At 45.2% G+C, this 22,294-nt stretch overlaps 1 protein-coding gene across 2 annotated transcripts in view; it reads right to left on the bottom strand.

The window, feature by feature from the left end:
- Window positions 1–961: 961 nt before the first annotated feature.
- LOC124003876 (heterogeneous nuclear ribonucleoprotein L-like) overlaps window positions 962–22,294 on the bottom strand; it is a 60,191-nt gene continuing 38,858 nt past the window's right edge. For both annotated transcript variants that reach the window (XM_046312505.1, XM_046312506.1), the window contains exons 5-13: window positions 20,760–20,856; window positions 20,574–20,646; window positions 12,066–12,137; window positions 10,417–10,637; window positions 9,837–9,958; window positions 7,282–7,483; window positions 6,773–6,830; window positions 6,257–6,355; window positions 962–2,275 (exon numbers count right to left, since the gene is read on the bottom strand). In XM_046312505.1, the coding sequence (XP_046168461.1) occupies window positions 2,220–2,275; window positions 6,257–6,355; window positions 6,773–6,830; window positions 7,282–7,483; window positions 9,837–9,958; window positions 10,417–10,637; window positions 12,066–12,137; window positions 20,574–20,646; window positions 20,760–20,856 (1,000 nt within the window). In that variant the 3' untranslated portion in view covers window positions 962–2,219. The remainder of the gene's footprint in view (window positions 2,276–6,256; window positions 6,356–6,772; window positions 6,831–7,281; window positions 7,484–9,836; window positions 9,959–10,416; window positions 10,638–12,065; window positions 12,138–20,573; window positions 20,647–20,759; window positions 20,857–22,294) is intronic.

Raw genomic sequence — 22,294 nt, 5'->3', positions numbered from 1 at the left:
ACCTGGGAATTAAGGGCCAGAGCCAGCGTTCGGCAATCAAAGCTGTATCAGAGGCGGCAGAAGGCAGCAGTCAGTGGCTCTGGATGAAGAGGAAAGACCCCAGCTGGGCCCCGAAGTGAGAGGGCCAGGAGGTATGCGGTCAACAATGATTGACTCAGGGAGGAGGACGCCCCTGCCATGCATAGTCCCATGGGATGTTTGCTATCAACAACAAGGCAACTCCTATGACTAATTGGGAATGGGATGCAAGCGTAGGATTGATCACCCTGTCGCTGGCCGCCTTTGAGGAGGGTGTATAGTGTGAAAGGCCGAAACACCCTAGGAACCAAAGGTACACTACTGACGATGCGCTCCCCAAATTTCACCACGCTCACTGTTCATTAACTCTTGGAAGTGCTTGCACAAAGGATAGTAACATCTCATCCTGTGTTTTTGGAATCATATTGATAGTTTGGCAATTGCTTTTCCAAGCAAGATGCTTTGCAAACCTCTTCAACTGTGGGGACCAGCCGAATGCCAAGATGCGACCAAAATCGACGACGACTATATCCTCAAATCATTTTGCTCATAATCATAATATGATTTGCCTGCTCAATTGCTTCCACATAACTTCAAATGGTCTAAAGTGTAAAAGTGGTTTCCATAACCCTGTAACCTAGATGTCAGGACACCAAATTCTTGGTCAGAAACTGCCAGTCCAACTTTGATCTTGCTAAACTGCTGAATTTCCCTCTCTGTATCATGAAACATGACAAAGCAGCAGAAATCTCAAGTCTCACTGTTCTCATTGTTCAAATGAAATTTAGTAGCGATATGATGTTCTATAAATGTTTAATTAAATAATAAACAAATGATAACCCCTTAAAGGTAACCTTATTGCAAAGTGTTACCAGAACTGAATATATAATAGAATGCTAATTGGATAGGCGCCTATCGGAATAAGAATAAAATGACATCGTTGTGTATCGACTGGCAAATGTTTTAATGACTGCACATGCTCACAGTGAATTCTTCAGACATGGTGGTGGTGGGCCAAGTACAAACATGGAGACACAGTATAACTGGGAACACTAAACACATCCAACCCGCATGGACCTTCAGGGTTTGGAACGCTTGAAACACAGTTTGAAATGTCTTCTTCTTCAAAAAAAATGTAGTCTTGAGAGAAGACAGACATCTCGTAACGGCTGAGTATTTTCCAACCCTAGATCCAGGGACCGACATGGCGGGTTGCTGCTGACCATCAGATAGTAAGCTGACAGTCTCAAGTGTTCATTTTAGTTATAATTCAAATGGCCCTCCGAAGAAGAGGACCATCGACAGAAAAAGTTTAGAAACACCCCTTACAGAAAAACCACCTGATTTCACATGTGGAAAATCATATGATTTGAAATCACATGGAAATGTTTTTTCTTGGAACAATTCACATGTGAAATGTAGTTTTTTCCATAAGGAACTGCTCTTATTAACATAGTGCCCGGACACCCACTCAACTGCTATACACACATATGTACAATATAATCTGAACAGGTTGTTCATTTACAAACACTGAGTAATCTCTTATATTGCAGAGTTAGGCACACGCATTTCCACTAGTTTCCACCAGTGTTTCCCCTAGCTGAGAGCAGGCCTCCACCGCCTAAATTGTTTTGCCCTCCATTGGTTTCAATTTGTATTTTTTTAAATCCCAGCTGCCCTTTGGGAATCTTCTGAAAGTTTTAAAACTGGCCACTGGCCATTGACATCAGTTTAGGAATGAAAATGTACCGTAGGTCACTGTCTTTTGACCACTAAAATAGGTCACGCAACAAAAAGACAGAAGTCAAATTCGGCCCTCATCAAGTCAGCACAGGAAATGTCAAATCAATTGTGGTGCAGAGTAAGCAGACCTGCTAGGATGCATAGTTGGGCTTTCCTCTCCCTCTGCCAGTTACAACTGTCAGCCCAACCACTGCAGCTCCTTCAAATCATTTTTGTAAACAAAGGAAAAAATACAACAAAAATAATCCATTAAGATAGTTCATATGGGGAGGGGGGGGTCTTGAGTGTTTTTAACTCCTCGCTCTTCCATTCTCAGGTCCGAGAAAGTGTGTTGACTCTCCACTCTCGCGTTGTTTCTTTCGCTCTCCTTCATTGGGTGCTCTTCCTTTCTCCCCGATCCGCTTCTCTCCTTGTTGATGGCGTACTAGTGCGGCGGCCATCTTGGTTTTTTCCAGGTCTCAGAGGTGTGAGGAAGTGGAGAAGCAAAGCTTGAGGGTGTAAGGGTTGGAACCATCTGCAGATGGAAAGACAGAATAGGAAGAAGGGATGAGGAGAAGATTAAAAAATACATGACTTGCACACACCTTTAACTCAATACATTTACTTTGTGGGGTGTGTGTGTGTGTGTGTGTGTGTGTGTGTGTGTGTGTGTGTGTGTGTGTGTGTGTGTGTGTGTGTGTGTGTGTGTGTGTGTGTGTGTGTGTGTGTGTGTGTGTGTGTGTGTGTTTGCTCGATAGATTTCCTAGATCACAGGGGAGGTAGCCTGCAGGTATAATTGTTTACTTCTTGTTATAAGCATGCACAAGCCTTTATAATGTTTTTTAATAATGCTTATAACATGTCATGTCTCTTTATGCATCAACATTTCAACGGAATGCCTGGTATTTACTAGTCAGGATCATGTTTCAAGTTTTAATGTCACATGCACAAGTTCAGTGAAATGCATACTATAAGCATACTATATACAGGAAATATTTAAAAAGTCAGTTCCAATACCATATTTACATGTGCAGGGATACTGGAGTGACGGAGGTAGATATGTATAGGGATAAGGTGATAGGCAACAGGATGGGGCAAAAAAGTATTTAGTCAGCCACCAATTGTGCAAGTTCTCCCACTAAAAAGATGAGAGAGGCCTGTAATGTTCATCATAGGTACACTTCCACTATGACAGACAAAATGAGAAGAAAAAAAATCCAGAAAATCACATTGTAGGATTTTTAATGATTTTTTTTGCAAATTATGGTGGAAAATCAGTATTTGGTCAATAACAAAAGTTTATCTCAATACTTTTTTATATACCCTTTGTTGGCAATGACAGAGGTCAAACGTTTTCTGTGAGTCTTCACAAGGTTTTCACACACTGTTGCTGGTATTTTGGCCCATTCCTCCATGCAGATCTCCTCTAGAGCAGTGATGTTTTGGGGCTGTTGCTGGGCAACACGGACTTTCAACTCCCTCCAAAGATTTCCTTAATGGTCCTTCTGTAGCTCAGTTGGTAGAGCATGGCGCTTGTAACGCCAGGGTAGTGGGTTCAATCCCCGGGACCACCCATACGTAGAATGTATGCACACATGACTGTAAGTCGCTTTGGATAAAAGCGTCTGCTAAATGGCATATATTATTATATTATATTATAGATCTGGAGACTGGCTGCGCCACTCCAGGACCTTGAAATGCTTCTTACGAAGCCACTCCTTCGTTGCCCGGGGTGTGTGTTTGGGATCATTGTCATGCTGAAAGACCCAGCCACGTTTCATTTTCACTCAAAATCTCACGATACATGGCCCCATTCATTCTTTTCTTTACATGGATCAGTCGTCCTGGTCCCTTTGCAGAAAAACAGCCCCAAAGCATGATGTTTCCACCTCCTTGCTTCACAGTAGGTATGGTGTTCTTTGGATGCAACTCAGCATTCTTTGTCCTCCAAACACGACGAGTTGAGTTTTCATCTGACCATATGACATTCTCCCAATCTTCTTCTGGATCATCCAAATGCTCTCTAGCCAACTTCAGACGGGCCTGGACATGTACTGGCTTAAGCAGGGGGACACATCTGGCACTGCAGGATTTGAGTCCCTGGCGGCGTAGTGTGTTACTGATGGTAGGCTTTGTTACTTTGGCCCCAGCTCTCTGCAGGTCATTCACTAGGTCCCCCCGTGTGGTTCTGGGATTTTTGCTCACCGTTCTTGTGATCATTTTGACCCCACGGGGTGAGATCTTGCGTGGAGCCCCAGATCGAGGGAGATTATCAGTGGTCTTGTATGTCTTCCATTTCCTAATAATTGCTCCCACAGTTGATTTCTTCAAACCAAGCTGCTTACCTATTGCAGATTCAGTCTTCCCAGCCTGGTGCAGGTCTACAATTTTGTTTTTGGTGTCCTTTGACAGCTCTTTGGTCTTGGCCATAGTGGAGTTTGTAGTGTGACTGTTTGAGGTTGTGGACAGGTGTCTTTTGTACTGATAACAAGTTCAAACAGGTGCCATTAATACAGGTAACGAGTGGAGGACAGAGGAGCCTCTTAAAGAAGAAGTTACAGGTCTGTGAGAGCCAGAAATCTTGCTTGGTTGTAGGTGACTTATTTTCCACCATAATTTGCAAATAAATTCATTAAAAATCCTACAATGTGATTTTCTGGATTTTTTTGCCTAATTTTGTCTGTCATAGTTGAAGTGTATCTATGGTGAAAATTACAGGCCTCTCTCATCTTTTTAAGTGGGAGAACTTGCACAATTGTTGGCTGACTAAATACTTTTTTGCCCCACTGTATGTACATATTATGTGTGAGTGAGCGAATGATGGAGTGAGTGTTTGTGTGTGTGTTGTGTTGCCTCAAGGGGTTATTCCTTATATTCTGTATTCTGACTATTTTCAGGTAACTGGGGACCTTACGCCTGCCACACACAAAGAGACTGTGGCTTGAGGCTGTCTGTATGAAAGCCATTATTACTAGAGAACACAAAGCATTCTCCTGCAATTGTCCTCCTCTGCCACAAAAACAAATAATGAAAGCACAAGATGGAGTTGTTTGAGGGGGGCTCCATTTTTGTTTTGCCTCACAGTAAAAAGAAAATAAAAAAAGACCCAAAGTCTGCTGGCTTTTGTTTGCGTTGTCGGGCCAGTGTGAAGGTGAATACCTGCTGTGTAAGGGAGGAGCACAAGGGAAGAATAAAACAAACTTTAACTTGTATTGTAGTGGAAAAATAGAGAGAGTGAACAAATGTGAACGATGATGAAAGCCAGTGATGAACAGGCGTCTAGCGGCAAGCCTGTCGTGTTGATTCTATTTGACATTGTCCGGATGGATGGATTTGACTCCCGGTATGGGGACGAGTCTTTGGGCTCCCGAGTGACGCAGCCATCTTAAGGCACTGCATTTCAGTGCTAGAGGCGTCACTATAGACCCTGGTTTGATTCCAGGCTGTATCACAACCGGCCATGGTTGGGAGTCCCATAGGGCGGCACACAATTGGCGTCGTCCGGGTTAGGGTTTGGCCGGGGTAGGCCGTCATTGTAAATAATAATTTGTTCTTAACTGACTTGCCTAGCTAAATAAAGGTTACATAAATGTAAAACATGGTATGTTGGGTTGACAGGTTATTATGCACGTTCCTGTTGTCCATCATAAACATTCAAATTGAGTTGATTATATAACAATCTGGGTGTGTTGTTCCTACCTTTTGTTTTCACTAGTAAAGTGTTAAGAAGTGTTCATTCAGATTGGGGGTGCGTTCCCGCTTGAATTTGGTTAAGAGTGAAGTGAATTTGCTCACACTTTGAGAACTTGCTCCTACGTGTATCAGACACACACAGTTTTTTTTTCTCTGAAGAGATGATTCTGAACTGAAGACGTGTGTAACCACGTGAAGTCTTAGCCTATTGGTGATAGTCATTTACTCTGTGTTATGCTGTAATGTATCGCGTATTTAATGTACACTGTAATTGTTTGAATCTCATTGATTTCGTGACTAATACATTAATATTCGTTGAATTGAGTAAATGCATTCCTCGTTCTACGGAGTCATTATTTGATTGACTCTTTGCTTTTCATTTGATAGTTGTTAATTACACTAAACACATAGACCAGGCTTGTAACACCTTCACATCCCTGAGCTGCACGCCTCAATAAATTCATGCTAGAACATTGGTCGCCAGGATTAGCTATTTTTATCTAGCCTCTTAATAATTGCATTTGTATTGTGCTAATTAGATTTCCGTGTGGACGTTAACCTTATATATATATATATATTTTTTTTAGGTGGATAGTTGCAGAACCATGTTAAATGTCTCGAAGATGTCATTTAAAAAGAGACAGAGGAGTTGGCATGGGTTTTCTAGTGGTTTTCTAGTGGTTTTCTAGGGCTGCAGTCTTTGGCACACATATGGTGCTGGCAGAGGTTTGAATCCAGCCTTCTGTCATTCTCTCATCATCTCTCGCTCTACTTTTCTGTCCTTGAAGCAAGCATTCTCTCCGGAGTAAGACACAGGACTTACTTGGTATTCTGATCTGGTGGTGGTTGAGGACTGTTAGAACCTCCACAGCGTGTGTCTTGTTGTCAAATTCGAATAAGCCTGAGATCGTTTTGGAGCTGGCTAGAGGGGAGAGGGAAAAACATCGGCCATCATGAAAAGACAGTGATTGGAAAAGATAACATGTGAAAGTGCTTGTTAATAATAAATAACAATATGTTATGCGCATTTATTAAGTATTTCATCTTTCGTAAACATTGATACGCATTACAATTTATAAGCATTTGCAACATGTATGATAATTTGGAAAGCATTTATGAACATTTATAGAAAAGCATCCATAGTGGTCTATTCATATCAATCATAGTAGAATACTGTTTATCTATTTATTTTATTCCTTGTTAATTACATTTAGGTGCCTAGCTGTTGCTGACACAATTAGAAAAACAGCTGAATGTCTATGACAAGTACCTCTACTGAATTGACTCATGCTGTATATCGTCCATTTAGTCCAACACAATGAATGGAATGAGCACTTACGTTTTGCATCGAAGACTTTGAACTTGATGAAACCGGGTACCTCATGCTCTGTACATAACTAAACATAAAGCACACAACAGAAAGGATTCAGCTATTGCGTCAACATTGCTTCATTTTGTGTTTTGTATAAATAATCCACTAGATGGCGATGGTATGATGTGAATCTCAACACCGGACAATAAATAGGCTACTAGAGGCAAGTGTTATTCAAACCTGGTCTTGGAGGGCCACTGGGCCACTGTCTGTCTGATGCCAAATAACTTATTGCAAACATATTGCAAACATTTTAATGCCTGTTTATTAAAATGTTAAGAACAATCGCCCCACTTGCTTGTGTCCTCTCTACCCTATAGGCTCTTGTTACCCATTCTCAGGGTCATCCAAACGTTTCATTCCACTATAGAAAGGGTTCAACCTCCCCTTAACCCAACCTCCCGCCTCTCTAGACATCAGTCACCATTCCAGCCTAAACAGCCACCCCTTCCTTCCTCCCTCCCCTCCACACCCACCCTCTGCAGCTCGTCCTCAGTGATGGAGGGCGGGACATTGTAGAAGTGCAGCACAGTGGCGGGCGGCTGGATGATGTTCTTGGACGCCTGGCCCACGCTGCTGAAGCGGTTGTTCCGGGTCATGCCGAAGTCCTTGTAGCTGCTGCTGCCGTCCTCCAGCTCAAACACCTGACTGGGGATGACCGCGTGCTGCTTGGACACACTGGAGGGAGGGAAAGATCGAGGAAGGGAGGGATGAATGGATAGAGCAACAGATAGATAGACAGATAGATAGAGTGTGTGTAACAGGAATGATAAACAAGGGAAGGGAGGGATGGGGAAGAGATAAGAAGATGAGTAAAGGAGAGGAATCAGAACGCAGCTGATAGTTTTCCAGCCATAGAACATCTATGTGTAATTCTATGTTTCCAGCTCTCCTTTAGTGGGTGAACAAAAAGGAAGCATTTTAAATGGGGTTTATACCCGCCAGTCCAGCATCACTACTCTGGACGGCTCTGACTTAGAATGCGTGGACAACTAAAAATACCTAGGTGTCTGGGTAGACTGTAAACTCTCCTTCCAGACTCACATTAAGCACCTCCAATCCAAAATTAAATCTAGAATTGGCGATGTCATCTATAAAATAGCCTCCAACACTCTACTCAACAAATTGGATGCAGTCTATCACAGTGCCATCCATTCTGCCAAAGCCCCATACACTACCCACCACTGCGACCTGTACGCTCTCATTGGGTGGCCCTCGCTTCATACTCTGCTAGGTAAATCCCCGCCTTATCTCAGCTCACTGGTCACCATAGCAGCACCCACTCGTAGCACGCACTCCAGCAGGTATATCTCACTGGTCACCCCCAACGCCAATTCCTCATTTGGTTGCCTTTCCTTCCAGTTCTCTCATGCCAATGACTGGAATGAACTGCAAAAATGACTGAAGCTGGAGACTCATATCTCCCTCACTAGCTTTAAGCACCAGCTGTCAGAGCAGCTCACAGATCACTGCACCTGTACATAGCCCATCTGTAAACAGCCCATCTATCTACCTCATCCCCATACTGTATTTATTTATTTATATTGCTCTTTTGCACCCCAGTATCACTACTTGCACATTCATCTTCTGCACATCTACCATTCCATTGCTATATTGTAATTACTTCGCCACCATGGCCTATTTATTGCCTTAACTCCCTTCTCCCCCCTTTTTTCCCTACTGTATTATTGACTGTATGTTTTGTTTACTCCGAGTGTAACTCTGTGTTGTTGTATGTGTCGAATTGCTACGCTTTATCTTGGCCAGGTCGCAGTTGCAAATGAGAACTTGTTCTCAACTAGCCTACCTGGCTAAATAAAGGTGAAATAAATCAAAAAGAATATACATTCATGAGGCCAAGGTACAGATAGGTATAGGAAGACTTGTCTTGACCCTCGAATAACAAATTGGCTCTCAAGGGCCGAGGGGAACAAGAGGTTAGGTACGTATCGGCTTAGTGCTGCAAGAGACTAACTCCCAACGGGAGAGGGGATTTATGAAATGCCCTTTAGGTTTTCCAATGATATGCAGTCTCTCATTTAGAGGCCTAGTGATATAACTATTGCAGCACAGCACAGTTTTTTAACATGCCATAATTATTCTGGCATTGTTTGTATTGTAACATTCTATACTATTTTGGGGCATTGTTTATAACATGCTATGGAAAACGATGTGTTTTATGCCACGAAATCCATTTCTTTCACAACATATAGCATGTTACAAACAACGGCCCACATGTTGCAGCAATGTCTTCAGATTGGGTATGCAGTCGGTTGGTGGTGGACCGTCCGCCAACATAATGAAACGCTGTTTGAATTCCTTGCGGCGAGTTTGAGGCCCAGTGGAGCTGAACGAAGCCTCATCTAAACTGGATCTAGCAGCTAAGGCAATTCATTATTCTGATAGATGGAGGCTGCCAATTTGATAGGACAGCGCAACGCAACGCACACAGAGGCTTTGAACAGCCAACGCTGTCGAGACAAATAAGTGCAACTCCTCTGTCCTTTTGTCTGTAACGCTTTTGAAGATTCCAAAACACAAACTTGCTAAAGCAACAGATTGATGATAATCATTATGGTAATAGCTATTTTTATTTAATAGCTATTTCTAAGTAAATGTTGAAAATTTTTATCGAAACGTAAGAATGTTATATTTAGGTCATAAATTACAACATTTACTGAAGGAACGTTTTATTTTATGTAAGGCCGAAATAAAGAGTTACAAGTTATGTAAGCCAAACTATACATTTTGGTTTCTGTTGCTTTAGCGAAAGCATGCTGTTACGTATCATGGTATAGGCCCTGTTAAAATCCTTCTAAAATCCTCCTTTCCTTCCTTCCTAGAAGTAATTATTGATCTAAAATTAGACGAAACCAAGGGGACCAATAGGTTCTAAGCATTCAAACAATGTCTCTTTCAAAAAATGACCTTGCATCCTCTCTTCTTGCCTCCTTCTCAAAACGCATTTGAGGAGAAGATCCCAGGTTCTTCCCTTACACCTGAGGGAAGGTGAAACATGTAAACTCCTCACCAGACGTTGAGCCTCTTGCTGAACACCTTGATGCTGTTAAGGTGTGTGATGGATCGGTCCACAGCGTACTCATCTCCCATCTCTACCAGTGCGGTGCCCGGGACGCTCTTCATAAACTTCACCTGGGGGGGGGGTGCGTAAATAAGACCGAATGGCATCACTGTGAATCAATACATACCTTCCGATATTCTACTAGGCGACACTGATCTTGGGTCAGTTTTGCATTTCCTCTACTGATGGCTTCTCTTCGACTACGCCAGTACTTCTCCAGTACCGGCACACTTGATTCAATTGGTCAACTAATCACTAAGCACACTTTTGTTTTTAATCCACGTTAATACAGAGACCAAATGAAATAAGTCTCAATCTAAAACATATTACAGTTCAGGGTTCAATTGAATCAAACTGGTAGGTACTCCCCTCACAGTGGTAGGTTGCTGGCAGTGATTCTGTAACCAAAGCTACTGCATAAAGATTGATAGTCACACTAGCTGTCACTCGACTGCCCTCAACCCTCTCATTTAAAAGAGACAATCCAATCTACCTTTAATCGCATGTGAAAACAGTTGCTGACACTGACCTTCTCAATATTCCCGTACAGGCAGAAGAGGTTGAAGATGCGGGTGCAGTTCATCTTGGCGGGGTGCAGGCCGCTCACCATGGCGACCGACGAGCTGGAGGCGTGGCCCATATAGGAGGAGGTCTGGGGCAGGGGGTAGGCGACCACCTCCTGGGCGTCATGGAGGGAGCTCCTCTTGTACCTGTTATTGCTGGGCACGGGCAGCAGGGGGCAGTGTGGCCCTGGAGAGTGGGAGAGATAGTGAGAGGGAGAGAATAAGACACTGAGAGAAAGAGAGGGGAGATGAGGATAGTGGGAGAGAGAGAGAGAGAGAGAGAGAGAGAGAGAGAGAGAGAGGGGGCATGAAAGAGAGACAGATAGAGAGAGAGAAAAAATATATCGATGAGGGGAGAGAGAAAGTGGGAGAGAGAAAGAAATAGAGTGAGAGAGAGAGAGTGGGTGTGAGAGGGAGAGGCAGAGGGGGCAGAGAGACAGAGAGACAGAGATAGAGAAAGAACAAGAAAAAGCTGCCATAGACATAGGATGACATTATTGAGGATGGTTGAGATGACAGTGCAAACTTCTCCCCTCAGCCCCCCAGCCCTCAGCTCCCAGCCCTCAGCCCCCTAGCCCTCAGGCCCCAGCCCCCCAGTTCTCAGCTCCCCAGCCCTCAGGCCCCAGCCCCCAGTCCTCAGCCCCCAGTCCTCAGCCCCTCAGCCTCCAGCCCCTCAGACCCCAGCCCCTCAGCTGCCAGCCCTCAGCCCCCAGCCCCCAGTCCTCAGCCCCTCAGCCTCCAGCCCCTCAGCCCCCAGCCCCTCAGCTGCCAGCCCTCAGCCCTCCACAAAGGAGAGAAAATTCCAGCAGTACTAAAAAAGGTCCTAGACCATTTTCTACCCCACTACACCGTTTCCCCTGCAGATCTTGCACGCACGCACGCACGCACGCACACACACACACACACACACACACACACACACACACACACACACACACACACACACACACACCTTTGACTATATGACACACGCACATGCACACACACTTACGCAGACACCACCCCTCCTCCCCCTGTTTTTCCATCCATCCATCCAACCTCCACCACCTCCTCCAGATGTAAGTGTCTGTAGGGGATGGAGCTTAATTACAGGATACCCAAAGCCCAGCTGCACAATGACAGTCAGAGAGAGAGAGAGAGAGAGAGAGAGAGAGAGAGAGAGAGAGAGAGAGAGAGAGAGAGAGAGAGAGAGAGAGAGAGAGAGAGAGAGAGAGAGAGAGAGAGAGAGAGAGAGAGAGAGAGAGAGAGAGAGAGCGAGGGGGATGGATGGATGGACGGATAAAGAGAGATTCTGAGAAAGAGAGCGATGATGAGTCTGAGAGTGGGATGCAGAGAAAGGGAGAGGCTGGGAGAAAGAAAGGTGGAAGAAGAGAGACTGAAAGAGAGGAGACTGAAAGAGGGATCTAGAGAGAGAGAGATGCTGAGAGGGGGAGCGAGAGATGGAGAAAGAGAGAGATGAGTCAATGAGAGGGATAAAGAGAGAGGGAGTAAGCGTGTGTGCCCTCGTGTGTGTGTTTGTGTGTGTGAGGGAGGGAGAGACATGAGACAAAAACAGAGAACGAGCTAGGGAGGGAGGTAGGGATAAATAGAGGCAGCTAATGTGAGCGACACTGACCATAGCCGTTGTCGCTGTAGGAGGACGGATGCTCTCCCAGAATGGCCTGGCGTTGCCTCCCCTTCCCCCGCTCTGCAACACAGAGAGAATACACAGTGTAAGGCAATTTGAAGTGACAATGCCACCAGGTGCCAACTGCACATCCATCCCCTCAAAATGCACAGACACGCACAGATACACACACATGGAGACTAACAGACACAGGCACACATGGGATTAACACACACAAGTCTAACACACAAGCACACACACACACACACACACACACACACACACACACACACACACACACACACACACACACACACACACACACACACACACACACACACACACACACACACACACACACACACACACACACACACACACACACACACACACACACACACACAAATTGGCACATTTGCACACCAGCCTAGAAATGACTGAAAACCATAACACCACACTACACAAGCAGATTCGATTTAGTAACAGCAAATCTAGACACTACTTGACACTGGTGGTAATTGGCATAACAGCAAAACAAGACACTTTTGGTTCACATTTGGCCTTTCAGTTCAAATGACACATTTCTATTCCTTGGCTGACTGAGCCTGGGTGAATTGCAGAGGAACGATAAAAAAGTGTGTGTGTGTGTGTGGGGGGTCGGGAAGAGGGGTGGTTCGGGAAGAGGGGTGTGTGAAAATGACAGTTAAAATGTCACAGTCACAGTTCAATGGCCTCGGGTGGAAACATTGACCCAGATAGGAGGGAAAATGCATTGACATGGAAAAAGGTATATCAAGCAGCCTTCTACCCTAATCCTCTTACTGTGAACCAGGAAGGGGACCAACAGAACAAAGATAAGAGTCTTTTCAGCCCGTCTTTTCCCCAATGCAGCTTACTGGCAGAGTCGCAGACAAACCCACTCTAGGTGCTGTCAGAACTAAGACTGAAGCATATGTAATGTAATTGTTTTCATGTAAGGTGTCCCAATGAAGTTACAGACTACCATATGGAGCATTGCTGGAAGCAGCCTCCGTCTTTGTTAGCCTGGTCCCAGATCTGTTTGTGCTGTATACCTCTATGGGGCTTTGTCTGTACAGCACAAGCAGATATAGGTACCAGGCGATCTCACTGCATCCCTCACTCATCAAACAAACGCCACCTAATACGAAAGGATTCCGTAACATTTTCGAGGTGCTGGTGGGAGTTGGACGGCGTGAGTATTTCAATGACCTATGCACAGCCGTCAACTCAGTGAACCCCGTTACACTGGGGATTTGAGAGAAATGTGTGTGCCAGACTGCGTGTGCGCGTGCTGTTCACGTGCACGTGTCTTTCAACGCAAGCAACAATGACTCAACCTGCGCTACATCATTTGAACATAATTTCAAAGTCTCATTTCAACAATGCAAGGGAGAACTGGTGCTGCTCACGCAGACACAAACGGAAGGTGCAGCGCTGAGTTAAAAGAGAACGCATGTCGTCCACAGGGGACCGAGCTCATGCAGAGCTAAGCTAATTGGTACAAAATGAGCAGTTAGGCGGGCAGGAACCGGTGGGATTGGTGGGATACCGTACTTGTACAGAAACCCCAAAGAGAGGGTAGAGAAGAAGGATTAACTGAGAGGAGAGGAGGAGTGGCCTTGATCCCTGCACTGAGCCGAAAGGTTCGCCATTCGCCTGACAGTGGCAGAGTGAGAGAAAGAGAGAGGGGGAGGAAGAGCGAGAGAGACGGCGGGAGAGAGCGAGGAGGGGAGAGAGAGGGGGAGGAAGAGCGAGAGAGACGGCGGGAGAGAGCGAGGAGGGGAGAAAGAGGGGGAGGAAGAGCGAGAGAGACGGCGGGAGAGAGCGAGGAGGGGAGAAAGAGGGGGAGGAAGAGCGAGAGAGACGGCGGGAGAGAGCGAGGAGGGGGGAGAGAGAGAGAGGGGAGGAAGAGCGAGAGAGACGGCAGGAGAGAGCGAGGAGGGGAGAGAGAGAGAGAGGGGGAAGAGCGAGAGAGATGGCGGGAGAGAGCGAGGAGGGAGAGAGAGAGAGAGAGGGGGGGGAAGAGCGAGAGAGATGGCGGGAGAGAGCGAGGAGGAGAGAGAGAGGGGGAGCGAGAGAGATGGCGGGAGAGAGCGAGGAGGGGAGAGAGAGAGGGGGAGGAAGAGCGAGAGAGATGGCGGGAGAGAGAGCGAGGAGGGAGAGAGAAAGAGGGGGAGGAATAGCGAGAGAGACGGCGGGAGAGAGCGAGGGGGGAGAGAGAGAGGGGGGAAGAGCGAGAGAAATGGCGGGAGAGAGCGAGGAGGAGAGAAGGGGGGAGCGAGAGAGATGGCGGGAGAGAGCGAGGAGTGGAGAGAGAGAGGGGGAAGAGCGAGAGAGACGGTGGGAGAGAGCGAGGAGGGGAGAGAGAGGGGGGAGGAAGAGCGAGAGAGACGGTGGGAGAGAGCGAGGAGGGGAGAGAGAGGGGGGAGGAAGAGCGAGAGAGACGGCGGGAGAGAGCGAGGAGGGGAGAGAGAGAGAGAGAGGGGGAAGGAAGAGCGAGAGAGACGGCGGAAGAGAGCGAGGAGGAGAGAGAGAGAGGGGGGGAGGAAGAGCGAGAGAGACGGCGGGAGAGAGCGAGGAGGGGAGAGAGAGGGGGAGGAAGAGCGAGAGAGATGGCGGGAGAGAGAGCGAGGAGGGGAGAGAAAGAGGGGGAGGAAGAGCGAGAGAGACGGCGGGAGAGAGCGAGGAGGGGAGAGAGAGAGGGGGGAAGAGCGAGAGAAATGGCGGGAGAGAGCGAGGAGGAGAGAGAAGGGGGGAGCGAGAGAGATGGCGGGAGAGAGCGAGGAGTGGAGAGAGAGAGGGGGGAAGAGCGAGAGAGACGGCGGGAGAGAGCGAGGAGGGGAGAGAGAGAGGGGGAGGAAGAGCGAGAGAGACGGCGGGAGAGAGCGAGGAGGGGAGAGAGAGAGGGGGGGAAGAGCGAGAGAGACGGCGGGAGAGAGCGAGGAGGGGAGAGAGAGAGAGAGAGGGGGAAGGAAGAGCGAGAGAGACGGCGGAAGAGAGCGAGGAGGAGAGAGAGAGAGGGGGAGGAAGAGCGAGAGAGACGGCGGGAGAGAGCGAGGAGGGGAGAGAGAGAGGGGGAGGAAGAGCGAGAGAGATGGCGGGAGAGAGCGAGGAGGAGGGGAGAGAGAGAGAGAGAGGGGGAAGGAAGAGCGAGAGAGACGGCGGGAGAGAGCGAGGAGGGGAGAGAGAGAGAGAGAGAGAGGGGGAGGAAGAGCGAGAGAGACGGCGGGAGAGAGCGAGGAGGGGAGAGAGAGAGAGAGAGGGGGAAGGAAGAGTGAGAGAGACGGCGGGAGAGAGCCAGGAGGAGAGAGTGAGAGGGGGGGGGGAGGAAGAGCGAGAGAGATGGCGGGAGAGAGTGAGGAGGAGAGAGAGAGAGGGGGAGGAAGAGCGAGAGAGACGGCGGGAGAGAGCGAGGAAGGGAAAGAGAGAGAGAGCGAGAAGATACAGAGAGGCCTCTGACAATGACATCATCCCAGTAGTTGGGATAAATCTATGGAAATTGTATCTGCCCACATAAACCTGGCAGTACATAGGGGATCAATACATTTTAAAAACGATAGAGCGGCAAAAAATACACTGTGAAACATTTTATTTTTTTAAATGACAGATAAGGGGTAAGAGATGTGTGGAACACAACTTACGTGTTTCTCTCGTATCTTATCAAAATATTTAATAAGGCACGTCCCTTGTAGGTGTGAATACACTTCGAGAATTTACTTGGAAGTGTTTGAGGCAATGTTCTTGAGTACCTTCGAGGCAATGTACTCAAAAGAACGAACGAGAGGTTTGAAAGACAACATCCAACTACTAAACTACTATGTGATTCTGATGAGAAGAATTACATCTATTTACACGCTGTCCTTCTCTATGTTTGTATAATAAGTTACTGTATAGACACCGAACAAATCCTTTTTGAAGAGCATCTGATATGGTAAGGGCCTCAAGTGCGAATATAGCATTTCAATTTCCCCAAAATGCAAGCTGATTAGGATTTAAATGTACCGTCTGTGGCTCAAGAGGATTGTGTGGGGCTGTTTTATGTTAATTTCTCTGTTTGCACTAAAGTGCTTCCAACCCATTATTATTTTCATGTCAGCATTTTATTTTCAGACTCTTGCTATTTTTCTAGTTGCTTGTCTGTCTCCTTCCTCCGGTCAATAGAAACAATTGGAAGCTGACCACACATCTTCAACTCCACGGCAAAAAGTCCTTGACGCCGTCAAAGTCAAACAGACCTTCAAATCCAATACACGGCAAGGCGATCGATTGGAGAGCAGCCCTGGCTTGTGGGTGATAAGACACTGTTTACCCTCCATTTGTGGCGAGAGAATTGGAATCGGGGTTGGCGTGTCAATCACACCGTCCAACGGACGTTTAATCAAGCCCAAGTCACACAAGGCAGGCTTTCTGCTTGGTTAAAAACCATGCTCCCATTTATATGAATATGATTATGGGCTGTAGTCTATCTACAGCACCTCATATTGTTAAAGCAGCCCCAGTACATGAAAGCTTCGAATTCAGAGACCAAGGGTTCTCTTTTATTGAGCATTCATTGTAAAGCTATAATATTTGGTGTGGGGACAATGCTATTGTACAGTGCATTCGGAAAGTATTCAGACCCCTTGACTTTTTACACATTTTGTTACGTTACAGCCTTATTCTAAAATTGATTCAATCGTTTTTTCCCCTTGTTAGTCTACACACAATACCCCATAATGACAAAACAGGTTTTTAGAACATTTTGCAAATGTATAAATACCCCTCCCCCTAAAATATCACATTTACATAAGTATTCAGACCCTTTAATCAGGGCTTTGTTGAAGCACCTTTGGTAGTGATTACAGCCTCAAGTCTCCTTGGGTATGATGCTACAAGCTTGGCACACCTGTATTTGGGGAGTTTCTCCCATTCCTCTCTGCAGATCCTCTCAAGCTCTGTCAGGTTGGATGGGGAGCGTCGATGCACAGCTATTTTCAGGTCTCTCCAGAGATGTTTGATCGGGTTCAAGAACGGGCTTTGGCTGGGCCACTCAAGGACATTCAGAGACTTGTCCCATAGCCACTCCTGCATTGTTGTGGCTGTGTGCTTAGGGTCGTTGTCCTGTTGGAAGGTGAACCTTCGCCCCAGTCTGAGGTCCTGCTCTGGAGCAGGTTTTCATCAAGGACCTCTCTGTACTTTGCTCCGTTCATCTTTCTCTCAATCCTGAGATCCCACAGCATGATGATGCCACCACCATGTTTCACCGTATGGACAAAGAGTTCAATCTTGGTTTCATCAGACCAGATAATCTTGTTTCTCATGATCTGAGAGTCCTAGGTGCCTTTTGGAAAACTCCAAGCGTTCTGTCATGTGCCTTTTACTGAGGAGTGGCTTCCGTTTGACCACTCTATCATAAAGTCCTGATTGGTGGAGTGCTGCAAAGATGGTTGTCCTTCTGGAAGGTCCTCCCATCTCCACAGAGGAACTCTTGAACTCTGTCAGAGTGACCATCTGAATTTTGGTCACCTCCCTAACCAAGGCCCTTCTCCCCCGATTGCTCAGTTTGGCCGGGCAGCCAGCTTTTGGAAGAGTCTTGGTGGTTCAAAACTTATTCTATTTAAGAATGATGGAGGCCACTGTGTTCTTGGAACATCTTGGAACTTTAATGCTGCAGACACCAGATCGGTGCCTCGACACAATCCTGTCTCGGAGCTCTACGGACAATTCCCTCGACCTCATGGCTTGCTTTTGCTCTGACATGCACTGTCAACTTTATAAAAAACAGCTGTCTGCCTTTCCAAACCATGTCCAGTTAATTGAATGTACCACAGGTGGACTAATCAAGTTGTAGAAACATCTCACCGATGATGAATGGAAACAGGATGCACTTGAGCTCAATTTCGAGTCTCATTGCAAAAGGTCTGTATACTTATGTAAATAAGGTATTTCTGATTTTTTTTAAATGTTTTTGCTTTGTCATTATGGGTAGGTGTAGGTGTGTAGATTGCTGAGAATGAAAAACATTTGAATCCATTTAAGTATAAGGTTGTAACGTAACAAAATGTGGAAGAAAGGGAAAGGGGTCAGAATATTTCTCGAATGCACTGTGTATCTGTATATCAAATTAATATGCATCAATTCATTGGTATGGGCTCAGCAAATGGACAGGGGAATAGGCTCTGTTATGAACAGATTCTATGATGTTTTCACCAATTGAGTAGGAAGATAGATAGATAAGAAAATGAAAGATTAAAGGAGGGGGGGGTTAGCAATAGCCCTTTCACCCGTGTTGCTTTATTTTCTGGACCTACTCAACACTGTCAAATCCAAGGGTTCGAGCGTCGTTATTGTTTTTCAATATTTCCTGTCAGCATTTGTACCCTGCAATGTAGGCTACAGTGGCCACGGCAAAGGGATGAGTGTTTTATTTCTTTTTTAAAGACGGGCTGTATTCGATAAAAACATCCAATGTTTCCATGAAGATTTGTTCAAGGACAGACTGATAGAAGTGGAGGCATATTCATGGGATGCACCTCCATCAGTCGCATCATTGCCAGATGCTGCAGCATATTGATGTCTGGTTGTTAAAAAAAATATATATATATTTTTTTTAATAAATAAAAATGTCTGGTTGTTAATGCCGAGTCTGAATGGGGGCTAATGACTGTTTCGTCAAATGTACACTATAGTGACCTGGAAATACAATGACATTGCTAAAGTAGACAAATCATTTGTGGAAAACAACTTCGCCATCAAGTTTATTTTAGAGAGATGGCTATTTTGCCCTCAGCTACAAAAGTTTGTCAGAAATAGCTAGCAATGCTAACGTTAGCCAGCTAAAATGTCAGCGCTCTCCCCTCAATCTTAGCTAGCTAGCTGAAGTTATACGGTATCTAAAGTAAATCTGGTGACATCACAATGACAAATGCTTGTCTTAAAAATGATTTGCCTCCTTTTGAAATGTCATCGGGTTTCAAAGCCACAGTGATGCACTTTAGACAAAATCTTCATCAGCATTCATTGAGACTGCATTGAGCAGAATGCTCAGCTGTGCATCAGTCCTAAAAAGGACAGTTCAAAACAATATTGTGACGAAACGACGGATAAACATATCTGTTATTCATCTGTTATTCATCACAGATACTTTAATCATTTCTCAGCTATGAAAAGCCAACTGACATTTACTTCTGAGGAGTTAAACTATTGACCATGTTGGCCATCTATGAACGTCTTGAAGAACGATCTGGCCTAAATGACCATGTACTGTTATAATTTCCACCTTGCACAGGCAGACGAGGACTGGCCACCCCTCAGAGCCTGTTCCTCTCTAGGTTCCTTCCTTGGTTCCTTCCTTTCTAGGGCGTTTTTCCTAGCCACTGTGCTTCAACATCTGCATTGCTTGCTGTTTGGAGTTTTAGGCTGGGTATCTGTATAGTACTGCTGATGTGAAAAGAGCTTTATAAAATAAATATGGTGGATTGGTTGCAATAAAATATTTATTTGAGTACGTGTATACAATCAGGACTTGATTCAATCAGATGGCTCTCTTCCTAACTATATACATAAACACATGTGGATAAGATAAGGTTGGGGTTAGTGGATAAAATACCATTTGTGATTTTAAAAATGAAGGTGCTACTAAACCCGGGTTTCCCAAACTCGGTCCTGGGGCCCTGCCTGAGTGCACATTTATTTTTTGCCCAAGAACTAACTACACAGCTGATTCAAACAATCAAATCTTGATGATGAGTTTGGGAAACTCTGTTCTAGACAGTGACGACTGGGCCGTACCCGCACTGATCTGCAGCACTGAGAAGTAGGGGACGCTAAAGCAACAGCGAGCTACAGCACTATAAGCACAGGAAGTGGTACACAGAGAGGGTGACCATCATCAGCAAAATCTGACATTTCTATTAACAATTCATGCGTAAAACAGAAGGATCTGTATGTAACCAAGGTTCTCTGATGGAACAAGTGTGAATGGCTGAAAGAGAAAATGTCATTTTGACTCATTTTAGTTAGGCAATGAAGAAGACTAGGCAGGGACAAAGACTGAGGCCTAATGTTGAAGAGAAATCAAGAGACGAACTGGCAAATTGAGATTCATGGCCGATCTTTAAGCAACGAATGTAAAACCACAATGGCGGAACTCATTTCTTGTCACAGCCCATTTCAACTGATTATGCGTCTGTAGGAGTGTGAAGGTTGAAATGGTTTTGAAATGGTTTGACAACCACGGCTACAGAGGTGAGGGTTGCTTTGCTCACCATATTTTTATTTAAGCTCTTTGTAAAACGGAAGTGACACACACAACACACACACACAAATGTCGTATTCATTAGAGCTGCAACGGGAGAATAGTTTAAAACATTTTGCAACGGAGAACTAAAATGTGCGTTTCTTATTAGACACGTCCAGGTAGTCTCTCCTTGTTCTAGTCCGTTTCCTTCAATTTGCTACCTAATGAATACGACCCTAGTACATGAAGAGATTCAGCAGGAAGGAAGGATATCGTACCTCGCCTGACGAGAAAGGGCTTGGTGTAGTCCCAGCTATCATTGTCGTTGCGGAGGACGTTGAGTCGCGTGGGCTGCATGGGGAGAGAGAGCAGAGCACCGGTGCATGTGTGTTCGGGGTCCACAGGAATCCTGGTGGAGTGTGTGTGAGCACTGTGTGTGTATGTGAGTTTGTGAGTGTGTTTACCCGAGCGTATTCTATCTTCAGGGTACAGCAGCCGGCGTATATGTCTGCTCCGTTGAGTGCTGATTTTGCCTTCTGGGCATTTTTGACAGTTTCGAACGTGGCGACACCATTAAGGAAGAGCAACTAGGAGGATCTCAGTGGAATAATTCAAAACATTGCAAACAGAATAGATCAGTGTAGAATCACAAATGACCAGAAGGCAATAACATAGAAGATGGAGCAAGAACCACAAGCCAAACCTGCAGATGACTAAGGCTGCTCGCATACTCTTAGGTCACTCAGCCCAATGAAGTTATGCTTCGGCGAAGCTGTAATCAGCTCAGCAATTGCAGATTTGTTTATAGAATAGGGCCCGGTTCAAATCCCCCTAAAAAGCATTCTCCTCCCTCGCTTCCTTGTAAGTAATCACTCATCTGACATGGCATAATTGGTGCAATACAATGGAAAGCTTGCTTACGTCAATCCATTCATGTCAGATCAGTAATTAGCTGAAGAAGGTAGGAAGGAAGGATTCATTTTTAAGAGTGTTTGAACAAGGCCTTATTCTACTCCAGGTACTCTAAAGCACAGTTGCACTGGGTTGAGTGACTCTTGTCTCTAACCATCATTAAATCTGATCAAGCTGCTCTGGTTCCAGTAAAATGCAGACGGCTAGATCTTTATGCAAATTTGGTAGTAAAAGTAAAATGCAGTATAAAAACCTAAGAGCATAAAAAGGTCCAAAATGGCTGTGGTAATATAATCTAATTGAAATCTAATTGAGGTGGGCCAAATTGTCTTAAAACAGGGGATTTAAGCATCCATCTCCCATAAAACCCCGAACCTGAAACAACAGTGACAACAATCCCTTGTCTCCTGAGTTTCCATTGGCCAATCTCTGCTCCTAGTGGTACCATTAGCAAGAAACTGGACTGATATCTGTACATGATCCACATAATGAGCCAACTTGGGGACAACGTGAAATGTCTTATAATGCTAGACAGTAAATATAAACAGAGGCCCATTGCATTACAATGCAACTACAAATAAGGGAACAATATGGGAATTAGTTATCAAATGTCTATTTATGTTATTTTATTTCACCTTTATTTCACCAGGTAGGCCAGCTGAGAACAAGTTCTCATTTACAACTGCGACCTGGCCAAGATTAAGTAAAGCAGTGCGGCAAAAACAACAACACAGAGTTACACAGAAACTAATGTCCAGTCAATAACACAAATGTAGAGGAGTAGGGAGGTAGGCAATACATAGACCATAGAGGTGAAAATAATTACAATTTAGCATTACTACTGGAGTGATATACAGTGCCTTGCGAAAGTATTCGGCCCCCTTGAACTTTGCGACCTTTTGCCACATTTCAGGCTTCAAACATAAAGATATAAAACTGTATTTTTTTGTGAAGAATCAACAACAAGTGGGACACAATCATGAAGTGGAACGACATTTATTGGATATTTCAAACTTTAACAAATCAAAAACTGAAAAATTGAGCGTGCAAAATTATTCAGCCCCTTTACTTTCAGTGCAGCAAACTC

This window comes from Oncorhynchus gorbuscha, linkage group LG18, assembly GCF_021184085.1.
Source record: "Oncorhynchus gorbuscha isolate QuinsamMale2020 ecotype Even-year linkage group LG18, OgorEven_v1.0, whole genome shotgun sequence".
NCBI classification, from domain to species: Eukaryota; Metazoa; Chordata; class Actinopteri; order Salmoniformes; family Salmonidae; genus Oncorhynchus; species Oncorhynchus gorbuscha.
Note: the sequence above shows the minus strand (reverse complement) of the source record. Positions and strands in the feature narration are given on the sequence as shown.